Here is a 22,896-nt window from a genome sequence, read left to right on the forward strand (position 1 = left end):
TTTGTGTGTTCACTCATTTTCAGCCAAGACTTCTTAGCACCTACATCATGCCAAACACTGAAGCCCTGGGAAACAGCCAGCAGGAGGTGGGTCACCATCAGATATGCCTTCAAAAAAGTCAGTCCTGTTAAAGTCCCAGCCTACCACTCTCCTGTTTTGGTTTCTCAAGCAGTGCATGGTATGTCTGTGCCTTGCTTTCTTGTCTGTAAAATCCTTCCTAGGAAAATCAGAAAGTGTGACTGGCAGTGGTATACTGGCTGGCTCTCTAGGGAGACCTAAAAATCCTGGTTTGCAGCATTTGCCCATTTCCGTGGTGACACGGAGGCCTGGCGTGCTGTGATTCATGGGGTCGCGGAGAGTCGGACATGACTGAGCAACTGAACTGAACTGAAATGCTCTCATGGTGGCCAGTGTGACTTCTGGTTAGACTGATAGGTGTGAGGGGGGAAAAGGGGATGAAAGAATGCCACCAAGGTCACACTCAGTATCACCGTCACACCTTCACCCTTGCCATTACCTGTAATGTCACCTCCAAATCACTCGTTCAATCGACAGATGTTTCCCAGCACCCATTATCTACCTGCCCGGTTCTAGGCTCTTGGACACAAAGACAGCAAGTAGGCACGGGTGGGTGGTGGCGGTGGGGACACAAATTATCACACAACGTAGCAACTCTCGGTGAATCTAGACATGCACAAGGTGCTTTAATGAGTATCATTAACCATCATACAGTAGGATGGGGCAGCCTCACAAACTCCAGGCTGAAAGGATAGTAGCTAAGGGGTGTTTAAAACTAAGAATCCCCTTTTCATTTCCTCCTCAATGAGTAAAAGAAAAAGGAAATCCCAGGGAAGGGTGGAGAATAAGAGGGAGGGTAACAGTAAGAGGGAGGGGATCAGCCCTGGACATTCACTGGAAGGACTGATGCTGAAGCTGAAGCTCCAATACTTGGCCACCTGACGCAAAGAACTGACTCACTGGAAAAGATCCTGATGCGAGAAAAGATTGAAGGCAAAAGAAGAAAGGGGTGGCAGAGGATGAGATGCTTGGATGGCACCACCGACTCAGTGGACAGGGAAGCCTGGTGTACTGCAGTCCATGGAGTCACAAAGAGTCAGACACCGCTGAACGACTAAACAACAGTAGATCACTGCTGAAAGAGAAGAGCAGACATTCTGGGAACAAGGACCATGGGAGGCAAGAGGAGGGAGGGTTTCAGAGACCCCTGGAGGGAGGGGTTGGGGCCAAGCCTCAGCTGCTTTATGCCCCCTTCACCCCCACATCCCCCTCCCCAAGCCCATCCAGTCTCCAGAGACCTTGAAGGTAAAACTGAGATCAAGGAAGTACACCCAACCTTGTTATGAAGAATCTTTCTGGGGGTCATGATCAATGTTCTCATTTTGAAAAAAATCAAACCTAGGGTTCCAGTACATTCTGTGGCAATAATTTTCACTGTAGATTACTGCCTTACAGTGTAAGGCAGCTGTATGAGACTGTTAAAACAAATAAGTAGATGAATTTTTAAAATTATTGCTACAGAAAGTACTGGAACCCTTGCTTTGATTTCTTTAAAATAAGAACATTGATAATGACCCCCAGAAAGATTCTTCATAACAAGGTTGGCTGTACTTCCTTAATCTCAGTTTTACCTTCAAGGTCTCTGGAGTCTGGATGGGCTTGGGGAGGAGGATGTTCGGGTCAAGGGGGCATACATACTGAAAAATAAACAGCAAAGACTTTATACACAGGCGAGTTAAACTGGAAAGCCCTCAACTGTATGCACTATATTGCTGACTCTTGAAGTAAGGTGAATTTCAGGCCCCATGATGCCCAATACAGGCTGTTCTGGTTGGAATGGTTTGCGACAATGACATATGCTAACTGAAAGTAGATTATATGGTTTGCTCCAGGGATACAAAAAGAGAAAGACACAGGCCTTGTTCCTGCAGAAGAGACAGTTGCCTGAAGCCAATTACAACACAGCGTGATGTGTGCTGTGGTGGCATGATGAAGTGTATTTTAAGTTATCAAAGGAGGAAGTTATTAGCACTGTTGGCAGGGTAGGTGTGTCAGGGAAGACTTCAGAGACTAAGTGAAACTTGAGCAGGCTTTTGAGGATGAATGGAGATTGGCCTAGTGAACAACAACATAGGGAAAGGCATTCCAGGTAGTAGGGAACAGTATGGGCTAAGGCAGAGGTGTGTTTGAATACTACAAACCTTTGCTATTCCTGTGGAATAAGCAGCAAAGCAGGAAGTTGAGCTGGAGGCAGAACCAGAGGGAGGGCAGACACTCTTACAACTCTGACGTTGGACTTGAGGGCAATGATGTGCCGCCTAATGGTTATAAAAGGTGGTACATGGTGAGGCATGAGAGTAAACTCACAAGATTTGATTTTGGAAAGAGGGCACTTTGATGGTAACATGACAGGTATACAGGAGGCAAGGTCAAGACTAGAGGACTGACACCAGTGAAAGCGCTGGAAAACAGGCAAGAGAATGAGTGGAGAGGGCTGAAGAAAAATGAGCTTGAAATCCGTTTGTTGTATCTCTCCGTTCCCTTGTGGTTCTCAAACCTGACTGACCGCCCATCGTCCCAGAGGACAGTACCAGCTTTAGTTCAGAGGGACTCCTGACCCAGATCTCATTGGGGAGTGAGTCTGGTCCAAAGCTCCCCAACCTCCCTGATGTAGCCAGGCTGACCTCTGGGGCAACCCCAAAAGGTCGTGGGATCTCAAAATGCTCTGCCATTAATCCCTCTTTCCAGTAAAGGCGGCTTTGGGATCCTCTGTGTCTCCTCAGAAGATGGGCAGTCCTCTCTCTCTCGTTTCCCCCTGGCCACTGGCCAGGTATCATTCATCCTTGGGAGGCCCAGGCTGGTTCCGAGAGTCTGCAAGCTGGCCTCTGTCAGGAAGCAAGAGGGGGAGGTTCCCGTAACTCTCTCACCCTCTAGGAAACCTGATTCTGCAGCAGAGTCCTGGACCAGGAAAGGGGCGACAGAGAGAAGGAACTAAGGCTGACAAGGGAGAAAAGGGAGCCACATTGTTCCTGGTGGGTTCACGCTCAGTCCAGACGTGGATCATCTCCCCCTCTCATTACCATCTCAAAGGAGAAAGAAAGGGGCTGTGTGAGCAGGCTTCTCCCTCTTCAACAGCTTCTTCCTCTCAGGAGACAGTCTGCACAATGAAGGAGGCTCTGGGCAGGGGGCTGACCCCAGAGGAAGCCAGACTCTGCCAAAACTACCCAGGGACGGTGGGGCTAGCCCGCCACCTGCTGGCCGCTCCTGGTATGGGAGAACGACAGGTATCCTTCCGGAACTTGGCAGGGAAGAAATCGGGGTTCTAAGGCAGCCCGCAAAGGTTCTCAAGTTCTAAAGAATCTAGGATGAGTTCTGTATGAGAAGCTGCGATGTGTGGGTTGAAAGTCTCTGTCACAAACATCCAACGAATGCACAGCTAACTTTTAGGTGACATTATAATGAGTCTCAGTTTCTCACCTTTCCACTCTTAACCCTCTGAGAGGCAAGAAAAGGGAACGGCTGTTCTCAATCCCTAATTAACCTGTGGGCACATGAAGCATGATTGAAACAGACGGGGAGAAATTCCTCTAGCCAAAAACTGTGTCCCCACCAGGGTGCACAGACTAAAATTCACACACTGGTCACTCCTGTGGATTAGAGAGATTGAAGACCAAAGTCAAAATTCAAATGTTACTTGGCTAAGGTAATTTAAGACATTTCAGTCTCATTAGTTGTGCGCCTAGACTAAACTAGACACCATATGGGCACTGGGTTGGGGGGCAGACAGAGATTAATTAGTAAGACTCAACTTTATCACCTGAGAGCTAGTAGGGAAGATTGACCACTAGAAAACCATAGCACAGTAGGGGATAAATCCTAATCTATTCTGCCTAATATTTGGCATAAGGAAATTAAATGAGTATGCCTACAGGGGGTGCAAGTCAAGATGATTAATACTGCACAAAAGGTCACAATAGTCTGCAATAATAATATGCACTTAAATAGCACTTACTGTTTACTAGACACATACTAATCACTTTTATAGTAATTCAGATTTCAACCATACTTACCTATATTAACTCTACAGGTAGGTACTATTTTACCATTTAGGTGCAGTAACGTTCAAAGGTCATATAGCTATTATGGGGTAGAGATTTGAATCCAGATAGCTCTGAAGTCTGAATCCTTAACCACTTCACTTGCTGCCATTTATTAGCTCAGGATCCATATAAAAAGTAACGTTTTTGACGAATACCCCTTCCCAAGACCATATTATGGCAAACCCTGACTGAACCAGAGATGGTGCAATCAACAGAGAACACTCAAAATCAAGGTCAAGTTGGGTTAAAGAGAAACAGAGGACTGCAAAGGCCATGTAGGTATTCTGACTACCAGGCAGATAGGCAGCATGACTGCACAGGCAAGGGTGCATGAAATCAACACCTCTGCAGAAATTAACCCCTTGGCTCAGAACCTAAATATGATGCTCTGCATAACCTCACAGGCAGAGATGAACAACGCTTCATGTAAGACCCTCAAGCATCACTGAAAACAACTCAGAATGGATCAGAACAGAGGCCAGGTACCCAACCACTCTGGTTAAGACGAAGTGATTCCATAGCAGGAAAATAAAGGCTAAAGTCTGAACCTACTGAACATGCTTTAATGTTGACTGCATTGAATATGTTATAAACTATAATTACCTCCCACTCCAAAGTACAGGCTCAATCATTCCCAACCTGAGTTCACTTTTCAAGGAATGAATGTGAGCACACACATCCATGTTAGAATAAGAGAGCACTGGCATGCTCAGTGAACTGAATATATCAATTGGTTCATGTAATACATGCTTACTGGATGCTGACTCTGTGCCCACTCTGTGGTAGCTTTTGGAGACACACACAGGAAACCTTGCCCTCCAGACTCCATGGCCATCCATGGGTCCACTGCCAGAACTACCCTAAATGGGGTGCCTCCGTGTCTCCATATTTAGCTTTACTTCCTGGACTGCAAATTCTATGTCTCCAACTGGACTGATAATACGTATCTTCTCTACCAAAAATTTCAAATAGAGACCTGCATGCAGCTTCCTGTGTGCAGGGCCTGTTCATTACTTATCTGAGTACCTAAGGCCGTTATGAGAGCTAACTCATTGGAAAAGACCCTGATGCTGCGAGGGATTGAGGGCGGGAGGAGATGGGGATGACAGAGGATAAGATGGTTGGATGGCATCACCGACTCAATGGACATGGGTTTGGGTAGAGTCCGGGAATTGGTGATGGACAGGGAGGCCTGGCGGGCTGCAGTCCATGGGTTTGCACGACTGAGCGAAGGCTGTTATTTGCACTCAATCAGTGCTCAGTAACTACCTGTGGAGCTACTGCTACAATGACCTTGACACATGTGTCCAGTCTCTTTCCCCCAGCCAGGACGCTTACCATCCATCAGGATGGGGCATACCCGGGAAGAGACTGGAAGGGATATCATTTCTGCCCACCTTTGCTGTCCTGTTAAGACAGGTTCTGGAACCAGACTGCCAGTCAATGGAAGAGTAGGAATGCAAACTCAGGCACTCTGGTCCCTTGAGATTAAGGACTGTGGACTTTTGCCGGTTTCTTTTACCCTCATAGCAACCTCACTCAATGAGGGAGCATGGCTGAAGCTCAAAGAGGTTAAGCAACTTACCACAGTTATTTCAGATTTTTTAAAGCTTTCTATTATTAGGAAAGTAATCTAGGATATATACCATATATTACATAATACTTCCTATGGGCCCTGGGCAGTACCCTATATCAAATGTATTAAGAAGTTTACAGCAAATCACATGAACAAGCACAGTGAGTGGTACAGTGAAGACTATTACAGTCTAACTTTCCTTCCTTTCAGGCTTTGCTAGCAAATGGGCTATAAAATATTATCTAGTGATCTTTTTGGGTTTTGGATTTGCAGGTGAGAGACTGCAGACCTTAAATATAAAGCCCTTTGGACAAAGTGTGGCACAAAGTGGCTGCTGTGGTGCCTGGCATTAATGTCCTTCCCTCCTGCCAGACTCTGATACAACAGAGTCTCTCACAGCTCTTCCCCTCTCTCTTCCCCAAGAGTGAGATAAGCCCTGTCTCCTCTCCTGCCTCTAGGTGGGGACACCTGCAGATTGCTGCTTACCAGTCTGTGTGGGCATCATCGATCACCAGCAGGATCCTGGGCCTCTGAACAACAGGTGTGGAGGGACCCGGAGGCTCCATCAGCCCCGAGGGGGCCTGTGAGGTCTGCTTCATGGCACTGGAGAAGGAGCTAAAAAGGCTGGATCCTGGAGAGGAGAAGGAGGCTGCCAGGGGCTGAGGGTGCCTCCTCTCCATGGCAGGGGATGCAGGGGAGCTGGTGGAGCTGTCTGGGCGCTGCAGGTCCGTCATGTAGCCGTTAGGCAGGTTGGCCACAAAGCTGCTGTCAGAGAGGCGCCGCCGGAGGAAATTCATGGCTGTGATGGATGAGATGGCTTGTTCCTACTCGGGCTGTCTAGGTGAGGCCCAGAACACAGGCTGCCAGGGAGAGGAAGTGGTAGGGTCTTGGGCCAGAAGAGCCAAAGGAGTCCCACACAAGTCAGCTACAGCTGTCTTTTTTTTCACCTGTGGAAACAGGCCAAGAAACACATTAGTGCAAATGACCTCAGCCCCTTAAGAGCAAACCGATAAAGACCCTTCTCGCCCTGCTCCTGGGGGCAGTGCAAAGTAGGACATCTTTCTGGCAAGGAATTTGGCAATATCTAATTAGAGCACACCCTTTTAACCTACAATTTCCATTTTCTGGAATTCGACCCCAAGAAAGCAATCCGAGTTACAGAAAAAGTCTTTTGGACAAATGTATTTATCACAGCATTATTTACACTAGCAGAATACTGCAAAGTCTTTCAACGTTCGACCACGGGATAATGAATATGTAAACTACAGCACATTCAGCGGAACCTTTTGTGGCTATTAAAAAGAGGTACTTAAAAAGGGATTTTAGTCACGCAGAAAAAATTTCATGTTTTAATTTAAAAGATCGTGATATAAGATTATAGGTACAGAATGACTACAACCACATAAAAGTTGAAATAACAAAACTTTGGAAAGAAAAAGACATCAAGATGTTAACAGTGACTATATTTGCATAACCGGACTACATGGGTTTTTGTTTTTTCCAGTTACCTGTATTTTCCAGATTTTCTAGAACATATACAACTGTGAACTGAATTGTGTCCTTCAAATTAGTATGTTGAAGCCCTCAACAGTAACATGCTGGTATCTGGAGATGGGTTCTTTTGGAGGTAATGGGGTTAGATGAGGCCATGAGGGTGGTGCTCTCGTGAGAGCATTAACGTTCTCATAAAAAAAGACAAGAGGGAGTTTGCTGTTCCTCGGCCATGTGAGGACACACGGGGAGGCAGCCATCTGCAAGCCAGGGAGACAGCTCTCACCAGAAACCATCCATTCTGGCACCCTGACCTCAGACTGCCAGCCTCTGGAACTGTGAGAAAACAAATTTCTGTTGTTTGAGCCAGTCTGTGAAATTTTGTCAGGACAGCCCAGCAGGTTAATAAACAAATGAAGTCCTTTTCCAAACAGAGCGAAATAAGTTTTAATAAACCAAGATCAAAATTTCTCACTGAGAAAAATGATGGTTTCAATCATGCAATTCGACCCCACCTATATTTTATTTTGTTAAGATTCAGTCAGTTCAGTTCAGTTCAGTTCAGTCGCTCAGTCGTGTCCGACTCTCCGCGACCGCATGAATCACAGCACCCCAGGCCTCCCTGTCCATCACCAACTCCCGGAGTTCACTCAAACTCATGTCCACAGAGTCGGTGATGCCATCCAGCCATCCCATTCTCTGTCGTCCCCGTCTCCTCCCACCCTCAATCCCTCCCAGCATCAGACTCTTTTCCAGTGAGTCAGCTCCTCGCATGAGGTGACCAAAGTATTGGAGTTTCAGCTTCAGCATCAGTTCCTCCAATGAACACCCAGGATTGATCTCCTTTAGAATGGACTGGTTGGATTTCCTTGCATTCCAAGGGACTCTCAAGAGTCTTCTCCAGCACCACAGTTCAAAAGCATCAATTCTTTGGCGATCAGCTTTCTTCACAGTCCAACTCTCACATCCATACATGACCACGGGAAAAACCATAGCCTTGACTAGATGGACCTTTGTTGGCAAAGTAATGTCTCTGCTTTTTAATATACTATCAAGGTTGGTCATAACTTTCCTTCCAAGGAGTAAGCGCCTTTTAATTTCATGGCTGCAATCAGCATCTGCAGTGATTTTGGAGCCCAAAAAAATAAAGTCTGACACGGTTTCCACTGTTTTTCCATCTATTTCCCATGAAGTGATGGGACCAGATGCCATGATCTTCGTTTTCTGAATGTTGAGCTTCAAGCCAACCTTTTCACTCTCCTCTTTCACTTTCATCAAGAGGTTTTTGAGTTCCTCTTCACTTTCTGCCATAAGGGTAGCGTCATCTGCATATCTGAGTTATTGATATTTCTCCCGGCAATCTTGATTCCAGCTTGTGCTTCTTCCAGCCCAGCATTCCTCATGATGTACTCTGCATATAAGTTAAATAAGCAAGGTGACAATATACAGCCTTGACGTACTCCTTTTCCTATTTGGAACCAGTCTGTTGTTCCATGTCCAGTTCTGACTGTTGCTTCCTGACCTGCATACAGGTTTCTCAAGAGGCAGGTCAGGTGGTCTGGGATTCCCATCTCTTTCAGAATGTTCCACAGTTTATTGTGATCCACACAGTCAAAGGCTTTGGCATAGTCAATGAAGCAGAAATTACTGTATGTTTTTGCTGAGGTAAAATTTACTTAAAGATAAAGATGCACAGACCAAAAGTGAACAGTTCTTGGAGTTGTGATATATGTATATGCTGGCATAAGCTTTATTACACTCCAGTCACCTCAGGAAGTTCTCCTGTGTCCCTTTCTAGCAATCCACGTGTCCTCATGAACAAAGGCTCTGATGATATCCATCATCGTATGTTAATTTTACCTATTCCTGAACTTTATATAAATGTGATTGTGTATTATTCCTTTATGCTGGCTTCTTTTCCTCACCATAATGGTTTCAAGACTCAGCTATATTGTATGTAACAAGTCACTCTTTTTTTTACCACTGAGTAGTGTTCTGCTAGAGTAACTACAAATTGTTACTACATTCTCCTTTTGAGAGATGTTTGAAATGTTTTCAGTTTGGGGTGGGTATTCTATATGAAGGACTGATGCTAAAACTGAAACTCCAATACTTTGGCCACCTCATGCGATGAGTTGACTCACTGGAAAAGACTCTGATGCTGGGAGGGATTGGGGGCAGGAGGAGAAGGGGATGACAGAGAATGAGATGGCTGGATGGCATCACCGACTCGATGGACATGAGTTTGAGTGAACTCCGGGAGTTGGTGATGGACAGGGAGGCCTGGCGAGATGTGATTCATGGGGTCGCAAAGAGTCGGTCACGACTGAGCGACTGAACTGAATGGAACTGAAGGATGTTTTATTTAAGTAATTTTGTGGAGAGAGAAACAAAGAAAGGGGAAAGGGTGGGGTGAAGAGACAGAGAAAGACTGATTGAGAGATTGACTTTTTCTTTGGGAAAATATCTAGAAGTTAATTTGTTAGGTCATGGGGAGGCATATGTTTCACTTTTTAAGAAACTGTCCAAAACCTTCCCATAGTGGTTGGGACAGTTCCCTTGTAGTCTTAGTTGGCTTAGAGTTTTTATCACGCATGGATGTTGAAGTTGCGAAGTGATTCTCTAAATTAATTAAGATGATTGACTGTGGCTCCTTATGGCAAATTCAGTTTTAAATTGAAGAAAGTAGGGAAAACCACTAGGCCATTCAGGTATGACCTAAAATCAAATCCCTTATGATTGCACAGTGGAGGTGACAAATAGATTCAAGGATCAGATCTGGTAGACAGGGTGCCTGAAGAACTATGGATGGAGGTTCCTAACACTGTACAGGAGGCAGTGACCAAAACCATCCCAAAGAGAAAGAAATGCAAAAAGGCAAAGTTGTCTGAGGAGTCCTTACAAATAGCTGAGGAAAGAAGAGAAGCCAAAAGCAAGGAAGAAAAGGAAAGATATACACAACTAATGCAGAGTTTCAGCGAATAGCAAGAAGAGATAAGAAGGCATTCTTCAATGAACAACACAAAGAAGTAGAGGAAGACAATAGAATGGGAAAGCCTAGAGATCTCTTCAAGAAAATTGGAGAAACCAAGGGAACATTTTATGCAAAGATGGGCTCAATAAAGGACAGAAATGGTAGGGACCTAACAGAAGCAGAAGAGATTAAGGAGAGTTGGCAAGAATACACAGAAGAACTGTACAAAAAAGTCTTAATGACCTGGATAACCATGATGGTGTGGTCATATCTAGAGCTAGATATCCTGGAGTGTAAGGTCAAGTGGGCCTTAGGAAGCATCACTACAAATAAAGCTAGAGGAAGTGATGGAATTCCAGCTGAGTTATTTCAAACCCTAAAAAATGATGTTAAAATGCTCTACTCAATATGCGAGCAAATTTGGAGAACTCAGCAGTGGCCACAGAACTGGAAAAGTTCCAATACCAAAGAAGGGCAGTGCCAAAAAATGTTCAAATACTGTAAAATTGTGCTCATTTCTCATGCTAGTAAAGTTATGCTCAAAGTCCTTCAAGCTAGGCTTCAACAGTATGTAAACTCAGGACTTCCAGATATACAAGCTGGATTTAGAAAAGGCAGAGAAACCAGAGATCAAATAGCCAACATTTGTTGGATCATAGAGAAAGCAAGGAAATTCCAGAAAAAAATTCACTGACTATGCTAAAGCCTTTGACTGTGTGGATCACAACAAACTGTGGAAAATTATTAAACCAGACCACTTTACCTTTCTCCTGAGAAACCTGTATGCAGGTTAAGAAGCAACAGTTATAACAGAACATGGAACAATGGATTGGTTCAAAATTAGGAAAGGAGTAATACAAGACTGTAAATTGTCACCCTGTTTAACTTATATGCAGAGTACATCATGCGGAATGCTGGGCTGAATGAATCACAAGCTGGAATCAAGACTGCTGGGAGAACATCAACAACCTCGAACATGCAGATGATACCACTCTTATGGCAGAAAGTGAAGAGGAACTAAAGAGCCTCTGGATGAAGGTGAAAGAGGAGAGTGAAAAAGTTGGCTTAAAACTCAACATTCACAAAACAAAGATCATGGCATCCGATCCCATCACTTCATGGCAAATAGAAGGAGAAAAAGTGGATTTTATTTTCCTGACTCCAAAATCACTGCTGATGGTGACTGCAGCCATGAAATTAAAAGACACTTGCTCCTTGGAAAGAAAGTTAGAATATTAAAAAGCAGAGACTTCACTTTGCCAACAAAAGTCTGGATAGTCAAAGCTGTGGTTTTTTCCAGTAGTCATGTATGGATGTGAGAGTTGGACCATAAAGAAGGCTGAATGCCGAAGAATTGATACTTTCAAACCATGGTGCTGAAGAAGACTCTTGAGAGTCCCTTGGACAGCAAGGAGATCGAACCATTCAACCCTAAAGAAAAATCAATCCTGAATATTCACAGAAAGGACTGATGCTGAAGCTGAAGCTCCAATACTTTGGCCACCTGATGGGAAGAGCTGACTCATTAGAAAAAGCCTTGATGCTGGGAAAGACTGAAGGCGAAAGGAGAAGAAAGCGTCAGTTTGATAGATAACAGTTAGATAGCATTACTGACTCAATGGACGTGAATTTGAGCAAACTCTGGGAGATAGTGAAGAACAAGGGAGCCTGGCGTGCTGCTGTCCATGGGGTCACAAAAAGTCAGACACGACTTAGCAACTGAACAACAAGGTTTTTAAAAATCATGTATTTGCTTAATGCGATGAGTAACATTAATTGATTTTCAAGTGTTAAACCAATCTTGCATTCCTAGGATAAATCCCCCTTAGTCATAGTGAATTACCCTTTTTATATAATGCTGGATTCAAGCCAAGAATATTTTGTTGAAGATTTTTTACGTACGTATTCATGAGAAATCTGGTCTGTGATTTTCTTTTTTGTGACTTTCTTTGCCAGGTTTTGGTACCAGTATAATGTTGACCTTACAAAATATATTCTGAAGTGTCCCTACCTTTTCAATTTTCTGAAAGTTTGTGTAATATTGGGGTTCTTTTCCCCCTTAATTTATTGACAGAATTCAACAGTGAAGCCATCTGGGGCTGATTTTTTTCTTTGTTGGAAAGTTTTTAACAATTACCTCAAATGCTTTTATAAATCTATTCATATTCTCTGTTTCTTATTATTTCAATATTGGCAATATATGATTTCAAACAATTTGTCCATTTCATTTTAATTGTATAATTTATTGGCAGAAAGTTGTTCATAGTATTTATTAACATTTCATTTTCTGCAAGATCTGTAGTAATTTCCCCTGATATTCCTGATACTAGTCATTTGCTTTTTCTGTTTTTGATTAATCTGTGTTAAGAACTTATAAATTTCATTAATCTTTTAAAGAAACAACTTGCAGCTTTTTATATTTTCTCTATTGTTTTCTATTTCACCTATATCTGCTTTTTATTACTTCCTCTCTTCTTACTTTGGGTTTAAGGTTTTAATTTCCTCTTTTTTCTACATTCTTAAGATGGAAATATACCATTAATTTTAAACCTTTCTTCTTTTTAATACAAGCAGTTAAAGCAATGTATTTCCCTCCATGCACCACTTTAGCTGAATCCAGAAATCTGACGTGTTATATTTACATTATTATTCAATTAAAATTCTTATTTCTAATTCTCTTTGACCTATGTGTTATTTAAAGATATCTTTAATTTTCAAACTCCAGTGCTTTTTCAGATATTGTAATGTTATTGCTTTTAATATGATTCCTTTATGATTAATGAACATGGTCTATAGGGGTTTAATCCTTCAACATCTTTGACATCCACTCAGATTAATTTTATGGCTCACCATGCTCTGTCTTGATGAATGCTTCATTTTCACTTGAAAAGAACATGCAGCCACTGGGTACAACATTCTATAAACATCAATTAGACTGTTGTTAAGTCAAGTTCCCCAGGAAACGGACTCTGCCAGGATGATTTGGAAGCAGGAACTTTATTGGAGAGTGTTTCCATGATTAACAACTGCAAGCATGAAAAGCACAAATGGGCAGAAGGAGGGGTTGAACTGGAATACAAATTTCACAGAGGCCTCAGCTGATCTTATTGGGAGCACGGATTGGGGGACATCTCCTTAGATTTCCTCAATTTCTAGCCACTCTGATAGCCTGTATTCTGCATATGTGCTTGCTAAGCTGCCTCAGGCCCGTCCAAATCTTTGAGACCCTGTGGACTATAGCCCGCCAGGCTCCTCCGTCCATGGGTTTTCCCACGCAAGAATACTGGAGGGGTTACCAGGCCTGAGTCCAGGGGATCTTTCTGACCCAGGGATCGACGGATATCTCCTACATCTCCTGCATTGACAAGCAGGTTCTTTACCACTAGCACCACCTGGGAAGCCCCAGACTCTGCCTGCTTCCTGTCAAATCAATAAAACTGCAGCTTCCTGCTCCTGTTCTAGCTTTTCCCTGCCATTTATACTGGGGAGTGCTTTACAGAGAAGAGCAACATCAATGTGAATCTCATCTAGTGGGGACAAGTGCCTTTTTTCAAGGGTTAAATCTCCTCCAGATCCCACCTACTTTTTATTTCTCTCCAAAAATCTCAATTAGATTCTTTCAAATACTTTATCCAAAATTTATAATTGTCATCTGTGACAGGGTTAGTCCAACACAAGCTACTGAGCAATTATTGGATCTGAACATCTTCCATCTTTCAAATGCTGGATAGAAAAGTTTACAAACAGAGATGAAGCGACCTTAGAGATTACTTAACAATCTCTTCTTTAGGAACTCTGGTCAACCTTACACTGGTGGGAATTCACCACCTTTAGAAACATTATGTTTTTTTCCCAACTCCAATGTTCACTGGAAGGACTGATGCTAAAGCTGAAACTCCAATACTTTGGCCACCTCATGCGAAGAGTTGACTCACTGGAAAAGACTGATGCTGGGAGGGATTGGGGGCAGGAGGAGAAGGGGACGACAGAGAATGAGATGGCTGGATGGCGTCACCGACTTGATGGAGTGAACTCCGGGAGTTGGTGATGGACAGGGAGGCCTGGCGTGCTGTGATTCATGGGGTCGCAAAGAGTCGGACTCGACTGAGCAACTGAACTGAACTGAACTGAATGTTCATCAAAGACTCCTTCTGTAATTTCTTCCACTGCAAGCCCTGGGGGAGCTTATAGTCTGGTAAAGGGAGGCAGATAATGGACAAAAATTCACGGACTGGGGCAATACACAGAGTGCTGTTATAGAGATTAACAGAGAAGGCCTCTCTGAGAGGTGACCTTTAAGCTGAGAGGTAAGGATGAGGGGAAAGGAAAGTACATATGCAAAGGCCCTGAGGTAGGAAAGTATTAGGCACATCTGATGAAGAGAAGGCAGGCCAGCTCAATCAGAAAATAAGGAGAAGATTTTTATAAGAAAATGTTTAGAGAAGTAGAAAGGAGCCAGATCATGAAGGGCCATCTTAAAAATAATTCTGATTTTATTCCAAGGGTGAAAAGTAAACCATTGGATGATTATAAGCAAGAGACAGACATAATCTCATCTGCCTGGCCACTGTGTGGAAAATAGACTGCAGAGCACGTACATGGATGCAGCCAGTCAAGTTAGGAGGCTGCTAAAAACACTTAGGTCCTTAGGTATAAAAGAAGGGAGTTGGATTATGCGATTTGCAAGGTGTCTTCCTGTTTTGTGAGTCACTGATTTCCTGTGCCAGTAGACAAAGTTCAGTGACAAACTTAATTTGATGGTGGGACCAGGTGGGAGTGAGGGAGATTCTGGAAGGAAAGAAATTGTAACAGAAGGTCAGAAGACCCTGGGATAAAATCTTTCTGGGATAGAATTCAGGAGAGGCCAAGAGAGAGCTCAGCCCCACGCTATACCAACACTGGCCACTAGAGGGCAAGAGTGACCACATGTGCTTAGCTGTTCAGCCCTGTCCGGCTCTTTGTGACCCCATGGACTGTAGTCCTCCAGGCTTCTGTCCATGGGGATTCTTCAGGCAAGAATACTAGACTGGGTTGCCATGCCATCCTCCAGGGGATCTTCCCAACCTAGGGATCGAACCCAGGTCTCCCACATTGCAGGTGGATTCTGTACTGTCTGAACCACTAGGGAAGCACACCAGACAGAAAAATAAAACATGTCATAAAGCAACATATTCAAAACTGGGAAAGGAGTACGTCAAGGCTTTATATTGTCACCCTGCTTATTTAACTTATCTGCAGAGTATATCATGTGAAAACACTGGGCTGGATGAAACTCAAGCTGGAATCAAGACTGACGGGAGAAACATCAATGACCTCAGATATGCAGATGACACCATTCTTATGGCAGAAAGTGAAGAGGAACTAAAAAGCCTCTTGATGAAGGTGAAAGAGGAGAGTGAAAAAGCTGGCTTAAAACTCAACATTCAAAGAATGAAGATCATGGCATCTGGTCCCATCACTTCTTGGCAAATAGATGGAGGGAAAAATGGAAACAGTGACAGACTTTTATTTTCTTGGGCTCCAAAATCACTGTGGACAGTGACTGCAGTCATGAAATTAAAAGAGGCTTGCTCCTTGGGAAAAAAGCTATGACCAACCTAGATAGCATATTAAAAAGCAGAGACATCACTTTGCTGGCAAAGGTCTGTAGAGTCAAAGCTATGGCTTTACCAGTAGTCATGTATGGATATGAGAGTCGGACCATAAAGAAGGTTGAGCACCAAAGAACTGATGCTTTTGAACTGTGGTGTTGGAGAAGACTCTTGAGAGTCCCTTGGACTGCAAGGAGATCCAACCAGTCCATCCTAGAGGAGATCAGTCCTGGGTGTTCAATGGAAGGACTGATGTTGAAGCTGAAACTCCAATACTGTGGCACCTGATGCGAAGAGCTGACTCATTAGAAAAGATCCTGATGCTGGGAAAGATGAAGGCGGGAGGAGAAGGGAAGGACAGAGGATGAGATGGTTGATTGGCATTACCAATTCAGTGGACATGAGTTTCAACAAGCTTCAGGAGTTGGTGATGGACAGGGAAGCCTGGCATGCTGTGGCTTGCTGCTGCTGCTGCTGCTGCTGAGTCGCTTCAGTAGTGTCCGACTCTGTGCGACCCCCACAGACAGCAGCCCACCAGGCTCCCCCGTCCCTGGGATTCTCCAGGCAATAACACTGGAGTGGGTTGCCATTTCCTTCTCCAATGCATGAAAGTGAAAAGTGAAAGTGAAGTCGCTCAGTCGTGTCCGACTCTTCACGACCCCATGGACTGCAGCCCACCAGGCTTCTCCACCCAGGGGAGTTTCCAGGCAAGAGTACTGGAGTGGGCTGCCATTGCCTTCTCCAGTGCTGCAGCTTATGGAGTCACAAAGAGTCAGACATGACTGAGTGACTGAACAACAACAACATCAAGCAATTTTGTAGGCTTACTTCTTGGAGACTGTAGCAGGTGGGGAGACTTTTCTGTGAAGGTTTTAAAAGCTTGGAGACTTCTCACTTGTTAATGGAGCCACATGACAGAAATAAGGTATAAATCATACAGCTGCAGGTTTTGCATCAAAGCATAAACAACTCCATAGCACTGCCCCATAGCAGCATCAGCTACTGATCACGAAGATAAGCAACTGATCATGAACTGGACAGGAGAGTGGACACCTGCACAGGTGTCTCAATGACACAGACACCCACACTCATTTCTGTGCTCATCCTCAGATGACTTTTTGTACCCGGCCTCCCCTTCCTCCCAGAAGCACCACTATCCATCCACTCACTTTGGCCAGAAACTTGACTCTCACCTTTTGCTCCTCCTTACACCTCAGCAGTTTCAGCCACTCAGTCACTGGGTCCTGTCAATTATGTCCCCCGAAACATCTTTAATACCATCTCCTCCCCTCCATCAATCCTATCACTGTCTGTTTCACAGACTACTAAGGTGAAAAATGGACCAATGACCTTAACAGAGACCTCACCAAAGATACACAGGTGGCAAATCAGCTCACAAAAGGATGCCCCAAATCAACTGTTGGCAGGGAAATGCAAACTAAAATAACAATGAGATACCACTACACACCTATGAGAAGAGCCCAAATCTGGAACTCCAGCAACACCTCAGGCTGACGACAATGTGAAGCATCAAAAACCTTCACTTGCGGCCGGTGAGAAGGTGTGGTAACACTGACTTTAGAATCAAGTCTGATGATTTCTTATAGAACTTAAACTCCTACCACACTATCCAGCAATCATGCTCCTCGGTATTTAGCCAAAGGAGCTAACAAATGTATGTCCACACACAAAAATAACCTGCATAAGGATGTTTACAGCAGGATGCTTATTCATAATTGCAAAAACTTCAGAAGAAATCAAGATGTCAAGAAATCAAGATAAATAGAATGTGGTACATCCAGGCAAGTGAATATTATTTAGTACTAAGAAGAAACTCACTGGCAAAGTCCATTAACAATTTCTGAAAAATCAAAACAGAATCTGCCTAATGAAGGAAAGTCTAACCTTTTTTTCTTCTTCATGTTTAGTTGAGTTTCACTTGCTCACAGGAAACTGCCTGCAGAAGCCCCTAACCGGCACTTCAGACCAGGGTTCCCAGTGCAAAATGGCGACACCCTATACTTCAGAGCTTGGCGGGCTGTGTGCAGAGATAATGCACACGGCACCTCATTTCAAGATAGTAGCAGAGGGCCATGTGCAGAAGCACTGCACTCTGCACCTCACTTCTAGATGGTGACACTGGGCCAGGTGCAGAAGCACTGAGCTCCATATTTTGATCTGAACAGTGGGGAGCAGCACAGCTACAGCCACTGGGCAAGAACTCCGCCACCCTCCGTGTGGACAAAAACCCTACAAAGCTGCCCTGCCCATGGCGTGTTTGAGAGGCATGTATTCTAGTGGACAAGCTTGCACCTCTCCAGCCTTTGATTTAAGAATTAACCTTTCCTTTGCCTCCAAACCAAACTTGATCTCATTCTGGCTGCTCGAACAATACTGAGCAGGACCCTTGTTGAGAACCAGCTCCAGAAAGTCAGAACAAAATGACCTATAAAAACCATGAAAAGACATGGAGGCACCTTAAATGCATGTGACTAAGCAAAAGAAGGGGCTTCCCAGGTGGCACAGTGGTAAAGAATCCACCTGCCAATGCTGGAGACACAAGAGATGCAGGTTGGATCCCTGGGTTGGAATGATCCCCTGCAGCAGGAAATGGCAACCCACTCCAATATTCTTGTCTGGAAAATTCCATGGGCAGAGGAGTCTGGCGGGCTACAGTCCATGGGGTTGCAAAAAATCAGACACCACTGAGCACCATGCACTAAGCAAAAGAAATCAGTCTGCAAAGGCTATGTACTGTGTGTGATTCCAACTATATGACATTCTAGAAATAACAAAATTATGGAGTTAGCAAAATGGTCAGTGGCTGCAGGGATTATGGCAGGGGCTGGGAAGGTGTGGGGGTGAGATCTGACACTGGTGAGAGGATGAAGAGACAGAGCACAGAAGATCTGTGAAAATACTCACAGTATAATACAGCAGTGAAAATACTCCATGATGCCATAATGATCGATACATGTCCTTATGAATTTGTCCAAGCCCATAGAATGCCCAAGAGTGAACTCTAAACTATGGACCTTGGGTGATTACGATGTGTCAATTTTGATTCATCAATTGTAACAGATGTACCACTCTGGTGGGGATGTTGATAATGGGGGAGGCTGTGCATGCAATGGGGCAGGGAGTATAAGGAAATCTTTCTACCTTGCTGGCAAGCTGTTGTGAACCTTACCCTTAAAGAAATAATGCCTTACTGAAAACAAAAAAAGGATTCTTCAAGTGTAAGACCCCCACCAAACCCAAGATAGGGATGACTCTAGCCTTAGCACTCTGGTGCTGGACACAGCTGGACAGAGACAATGAGCCTGAAGCTTAAACTTGTGGACTCTGGAACTCCATTGCCTGTCTCTAATCCCAGCTCTGCTATGTACTACCTACACAGCTTCACTGTACCTCAGTTTCCTCATCTCTAAAATGGAGATAGTACGTATCTCAAAAGGATTTTGTGAAAATGAAGTGGTTTAATATATGAAAAGAATCTAGAACAGCCCTGGCACATGATGAGCAGCCTGCATTAGCTGTTGTTACCATACTAACTGCTTTTGGGGCTGTGTTTGATAGCTCAGTTGGTAAAGAATCTGCCTGCAATGCAGGAGACCCCAGTTTGATTCCTGGGTTGGGAAGATCCACTAGAGAGGGGATAGGCTACCCACTCCAGTATTCCTGGGCTTCCCTTGTGGCTCAGCTGATAAAGAATCCGCCTGCAATGCAGGAGACCTGGGTTCAATCCCTGGGTTGGGAAGATCCCCTGGAGAAGGGAAAGGCTACCCAGTCCAGTATTCTGGCCTGGAGAATTCCATGGACTATACAGTCCATGGGGTCGCAAAGAGTCGGACTCAACTGAATGACTGAAATAAAACGCACTAAACTGGTTTGCAACATGTTCATGTTTTTAAGTTAACATTGGGTAAAACTGACTTTGGGGAGTGCAGCTCTGTGAATTTCAACACAGTCATGAAGCCACCCACCACAAACAGGGTGGAGAACAGTTCCATAGATCCACAGGAAACTGCTTTTTAACCTTTAAAGTGCTCTGCAAATGTTATTGGCGTGATGTTTCATGGGCTAATACCTGGCTCTCCGACAATGGGGTATCAGATAAGGAATACTCAAGGCCTGGTACATCTCTTAGAACGTTAGGAGAAAAGGACAAATTCCAGTAGTTGAACCTCCTGATCATCAGTTGCCTTTGCACTGGTTGTTCTTTCACCTGCAGCATCCTTTCTACAGATACCTGCATGGCTCCTCCCTCATCTCCTTCAGATCTTTGGTCAAATGTCACCTTCTCAGTGAGGCCTCCCCCGACCACCTGAGGCTAAACCATCTGTTTCTTTGGATCTCTATTACTCTACTCCACTTGTTCCTTTCTCCCAAGCATGCATCACCTTCTATAAACTACATCCTCTACTTATTTGCTTTCCTTATTGTTGGTTCTCTGCTCCCTGATAGAATGTAAGATCCCAAAGAACAGAGACTCTTTTCTGATTTGTTCACTGATGTATCTCCAGCACTAAGAAAATTGCCTAGCACATAATAGGGGCTTGGTACATATTTGTTGAGTAAACCTGCTTAAATTAACAGGAACAAAATTAAACCTCCTTATCTTTTGTTTGTGAAGACTAAATGTGTAATGGTGTAAGAGGAAGCCCCCATCCCAGTGGATGCATATAAGCCTAAGTTGGACCACAGTTGGAATAACGGGAGGGCATAACCAATTTCATTTTTTTAGTTAACTCCTTCTCTATAAAGAATTACCAAGACTCATAAATTCTCTCTCACCATCTTTGGCTCAATGAGTGCTGAAAATTTTTTTTCCTCCCCCACTTGGAACCAGCGTTTGGGTAATTAACAACTGTTTAAAACTCGTTCTGCCTGAGCAGAAAGTTTAAAAATTCATGGAGACAACATGGGCTGAGCTTCATCCATATATTGATGAGCACAGGCAGTGTGGGTGAGCCTTCGAACTCAAAGAGTGTGCCACTCAAGTTGCAGAGCTAAGAGATGCTTAACTTCCTGAAAAAAAGGTCAAACACGCATCTGCCGAGGGAACAGCTCCATTTCCACATAACAGATCCGCCGGGCCTTTCATCCTCCGAGCTCTGTTCCAGCCACAGCTACATGAAAGTGTGCACTGTCTTTGATGAGTTCACATCCACTCACAGGGGCCCAGATCTCCTGTGAGCGGCAACACTCTGGTTCCCACAGGTGTGACACTGTGGATCCCCAGCCAAGAATTGGGGCTTTGGAGACAGGATTTGTAGGTTATTAGAAACCACCTGGGCGGCGGGCTTCCCCCTGGGGCTCAGAGATAAAGAATCCGCCTGCAATGTGGGTTCGATCCCTGGGTCAGGAAGATCCCCTGGAGGAGGGCGTGGCAACCCACTCCACTGTTCTGCCTGGAGAATCCCATGGCAGAGGAGCCTGGTAGGCTACAGCCCATAAGGTCGCAAAGAGTCAGACACTGCTTCAAGTCAGATAGAGACTTAAGGGGCTGAGCACTGAAGTGACTGAGCACAAGCCCTCGGGGAATGGGAGGAATTGAGAGACTGAGATTGACACATAAACACTTCTGATACTATGTATAAAACAGATGACTATCGGGAACATACTGTACAGCACAGAGAACTCTACTTAACTCTGCTTGTAGCACTGCATTGACCTGAATGAGAAGGAACTCAAACAAGGAGGGGATATATGTATATGTACAGCTGATTCACTTCACTGTATGGAAAAAACTAACATTGTAAAACAACTATACTCCAATAAAAATCATTTAATAATAAAAAAAGAAATCACCCACCCCACCTTGACATACATCCAAACAGAGAAATGCTGAAGGAGAGTCACAAAAAATGTTCATGTACATAAATATTGACATTTAGCAAACGAGACTGGGACACAGGCTTGGTGTTATCCGACAGTCACATGGGCTTGTCTCTGATTTATCAAGACCTTCCTCTGAAGGTCATTGTCAAAAATACAAACAACCTGAAATCTGGAGCTAAATTTGGCCCCTCTAATTGCTGCCCATGGTGTGCCCTTCAAAGTAAATTAAGGAAATTTCTAGTGATGTTAACTTATCGTAAAATAAAGTAAAAGCCACAAGTGGTTTGGAAGACATATTGCACAATATCATTTCTAGTCTTTTGCATTTTAACTGGGTCCAGTTTTAAATACCCCATGCTGCCTTCCTAAGATGAAGACTAGATAACAAACAGACAGGCACACAGGGAACCCAACCGTGACACCCAGGAACCTGCCCTGTCCTCTCCAGTCTCAACTCCAAGCGAATGGAGAAAACGGAGAGTGGAATGGTATCGGAGTCTCCTTGTGCTGATCACAGCTGTATCCCTGTCAGTGTCGGGCCCAGAGTCAGCTGTGTGATGCTAATTTGCACCAGCTTCAGGGAGTACCCTGTGTTGGCCTCTTGCATCACTTGGGAAAAAGCAGACAACACAGCTGCCAGCATGGCCAGAAGAGCATTTGAATCACTGCTGCCCAGCAAAAGGCAGGCAGTCTTCCAGGACTGCTGTGGCCCTGACAGACAGCACTTCATTTCCAGCCTTCAGGCTGGGTGATCCATGATGTTTGCAGGGCAGAGCAAGGGAGTAAGTGAGCCAGAACTCTGTGCCAAAACAGCCGACGTGGAAGCATGAAAGTGAAAGTGAAGTCGTTCAGTCCTGTCCGATTCTTTGCAACCCCATGGGCTGTAGCCTACCAGGCTCCCCTGTCTATGGGATTTTCCAGGCAAGAGTACTGGAGTGGGTTGCCATTTCCCTCTCCAGAGGATCTTCCCGACCCAGGGATTGAACCCGGGTCTCCAGCATAGGAGACAGATGCTTTATGTCTGAGCCACCAGGGAAACATAACAACCATGATAAGGGCAGTGCTGGCGGTGGTGGCTACCACTGACTTGAGTCCCTGTGGGGAGCCAGGGACTGCAGGCAGATGGCCTGCAGATGGCGCTTAAGCCTCACAAGCACCCTGCCCAGGAGTGCAATCATCCCCATTTCACAGAAGAAGAAACTGAGGTCCAGTGACGACAAGAAATTTATTCAGTTTGTAAATGATCATTACAGACTGTCAGGCACTGCTCTAAGCTCCTGTCCCTATGAACTCACGCCATCC

The 22,896-nt window shown here is 44.5% G+C and overlaps 1 protein-coding gene across 1 annotated transcript in view; it reads right to left on the minus strand.

The window, feature by feature from the left end:
• SYN3 (synapsin III) overlaps positions 1 to 6,646 on the minus strand; it is a 446,058-nt gene extending 439,412 nt beyond the window's left edge. The window contains exon 1 of the mRNA XM_055394942.2: positions 6,181 to 6,646. Within this exon, the coding sequence (XP_055250917.1) occupies positions 6,181 to 6,491 (311 nt within the window). The 5' untranslated portion in view covers positions 6,492 to 6,646. The remainder of the gene's footprint in view (positions 1 to 6,180) is intronic.
• Between the last annotated feature and the right edge of the window lie 16,250 nt (positions 6,647 to 22,896).

Source organism: Moschus berezovskii, chromosome 6 (assembly GCF_049115385.1).
Source record: "Moschus berezovskii isolate FMDL1 chromosome 6, NW_MosBer_1.0, whole genome shotgun sequence".
Classification (NCBI taxonomy): domain Eukaryota; kingdom Metazoa; phylum Chordata; class Mammalia; order Artiodactyla; family Moschidae; genus Moschus; species Moschus berezovskii.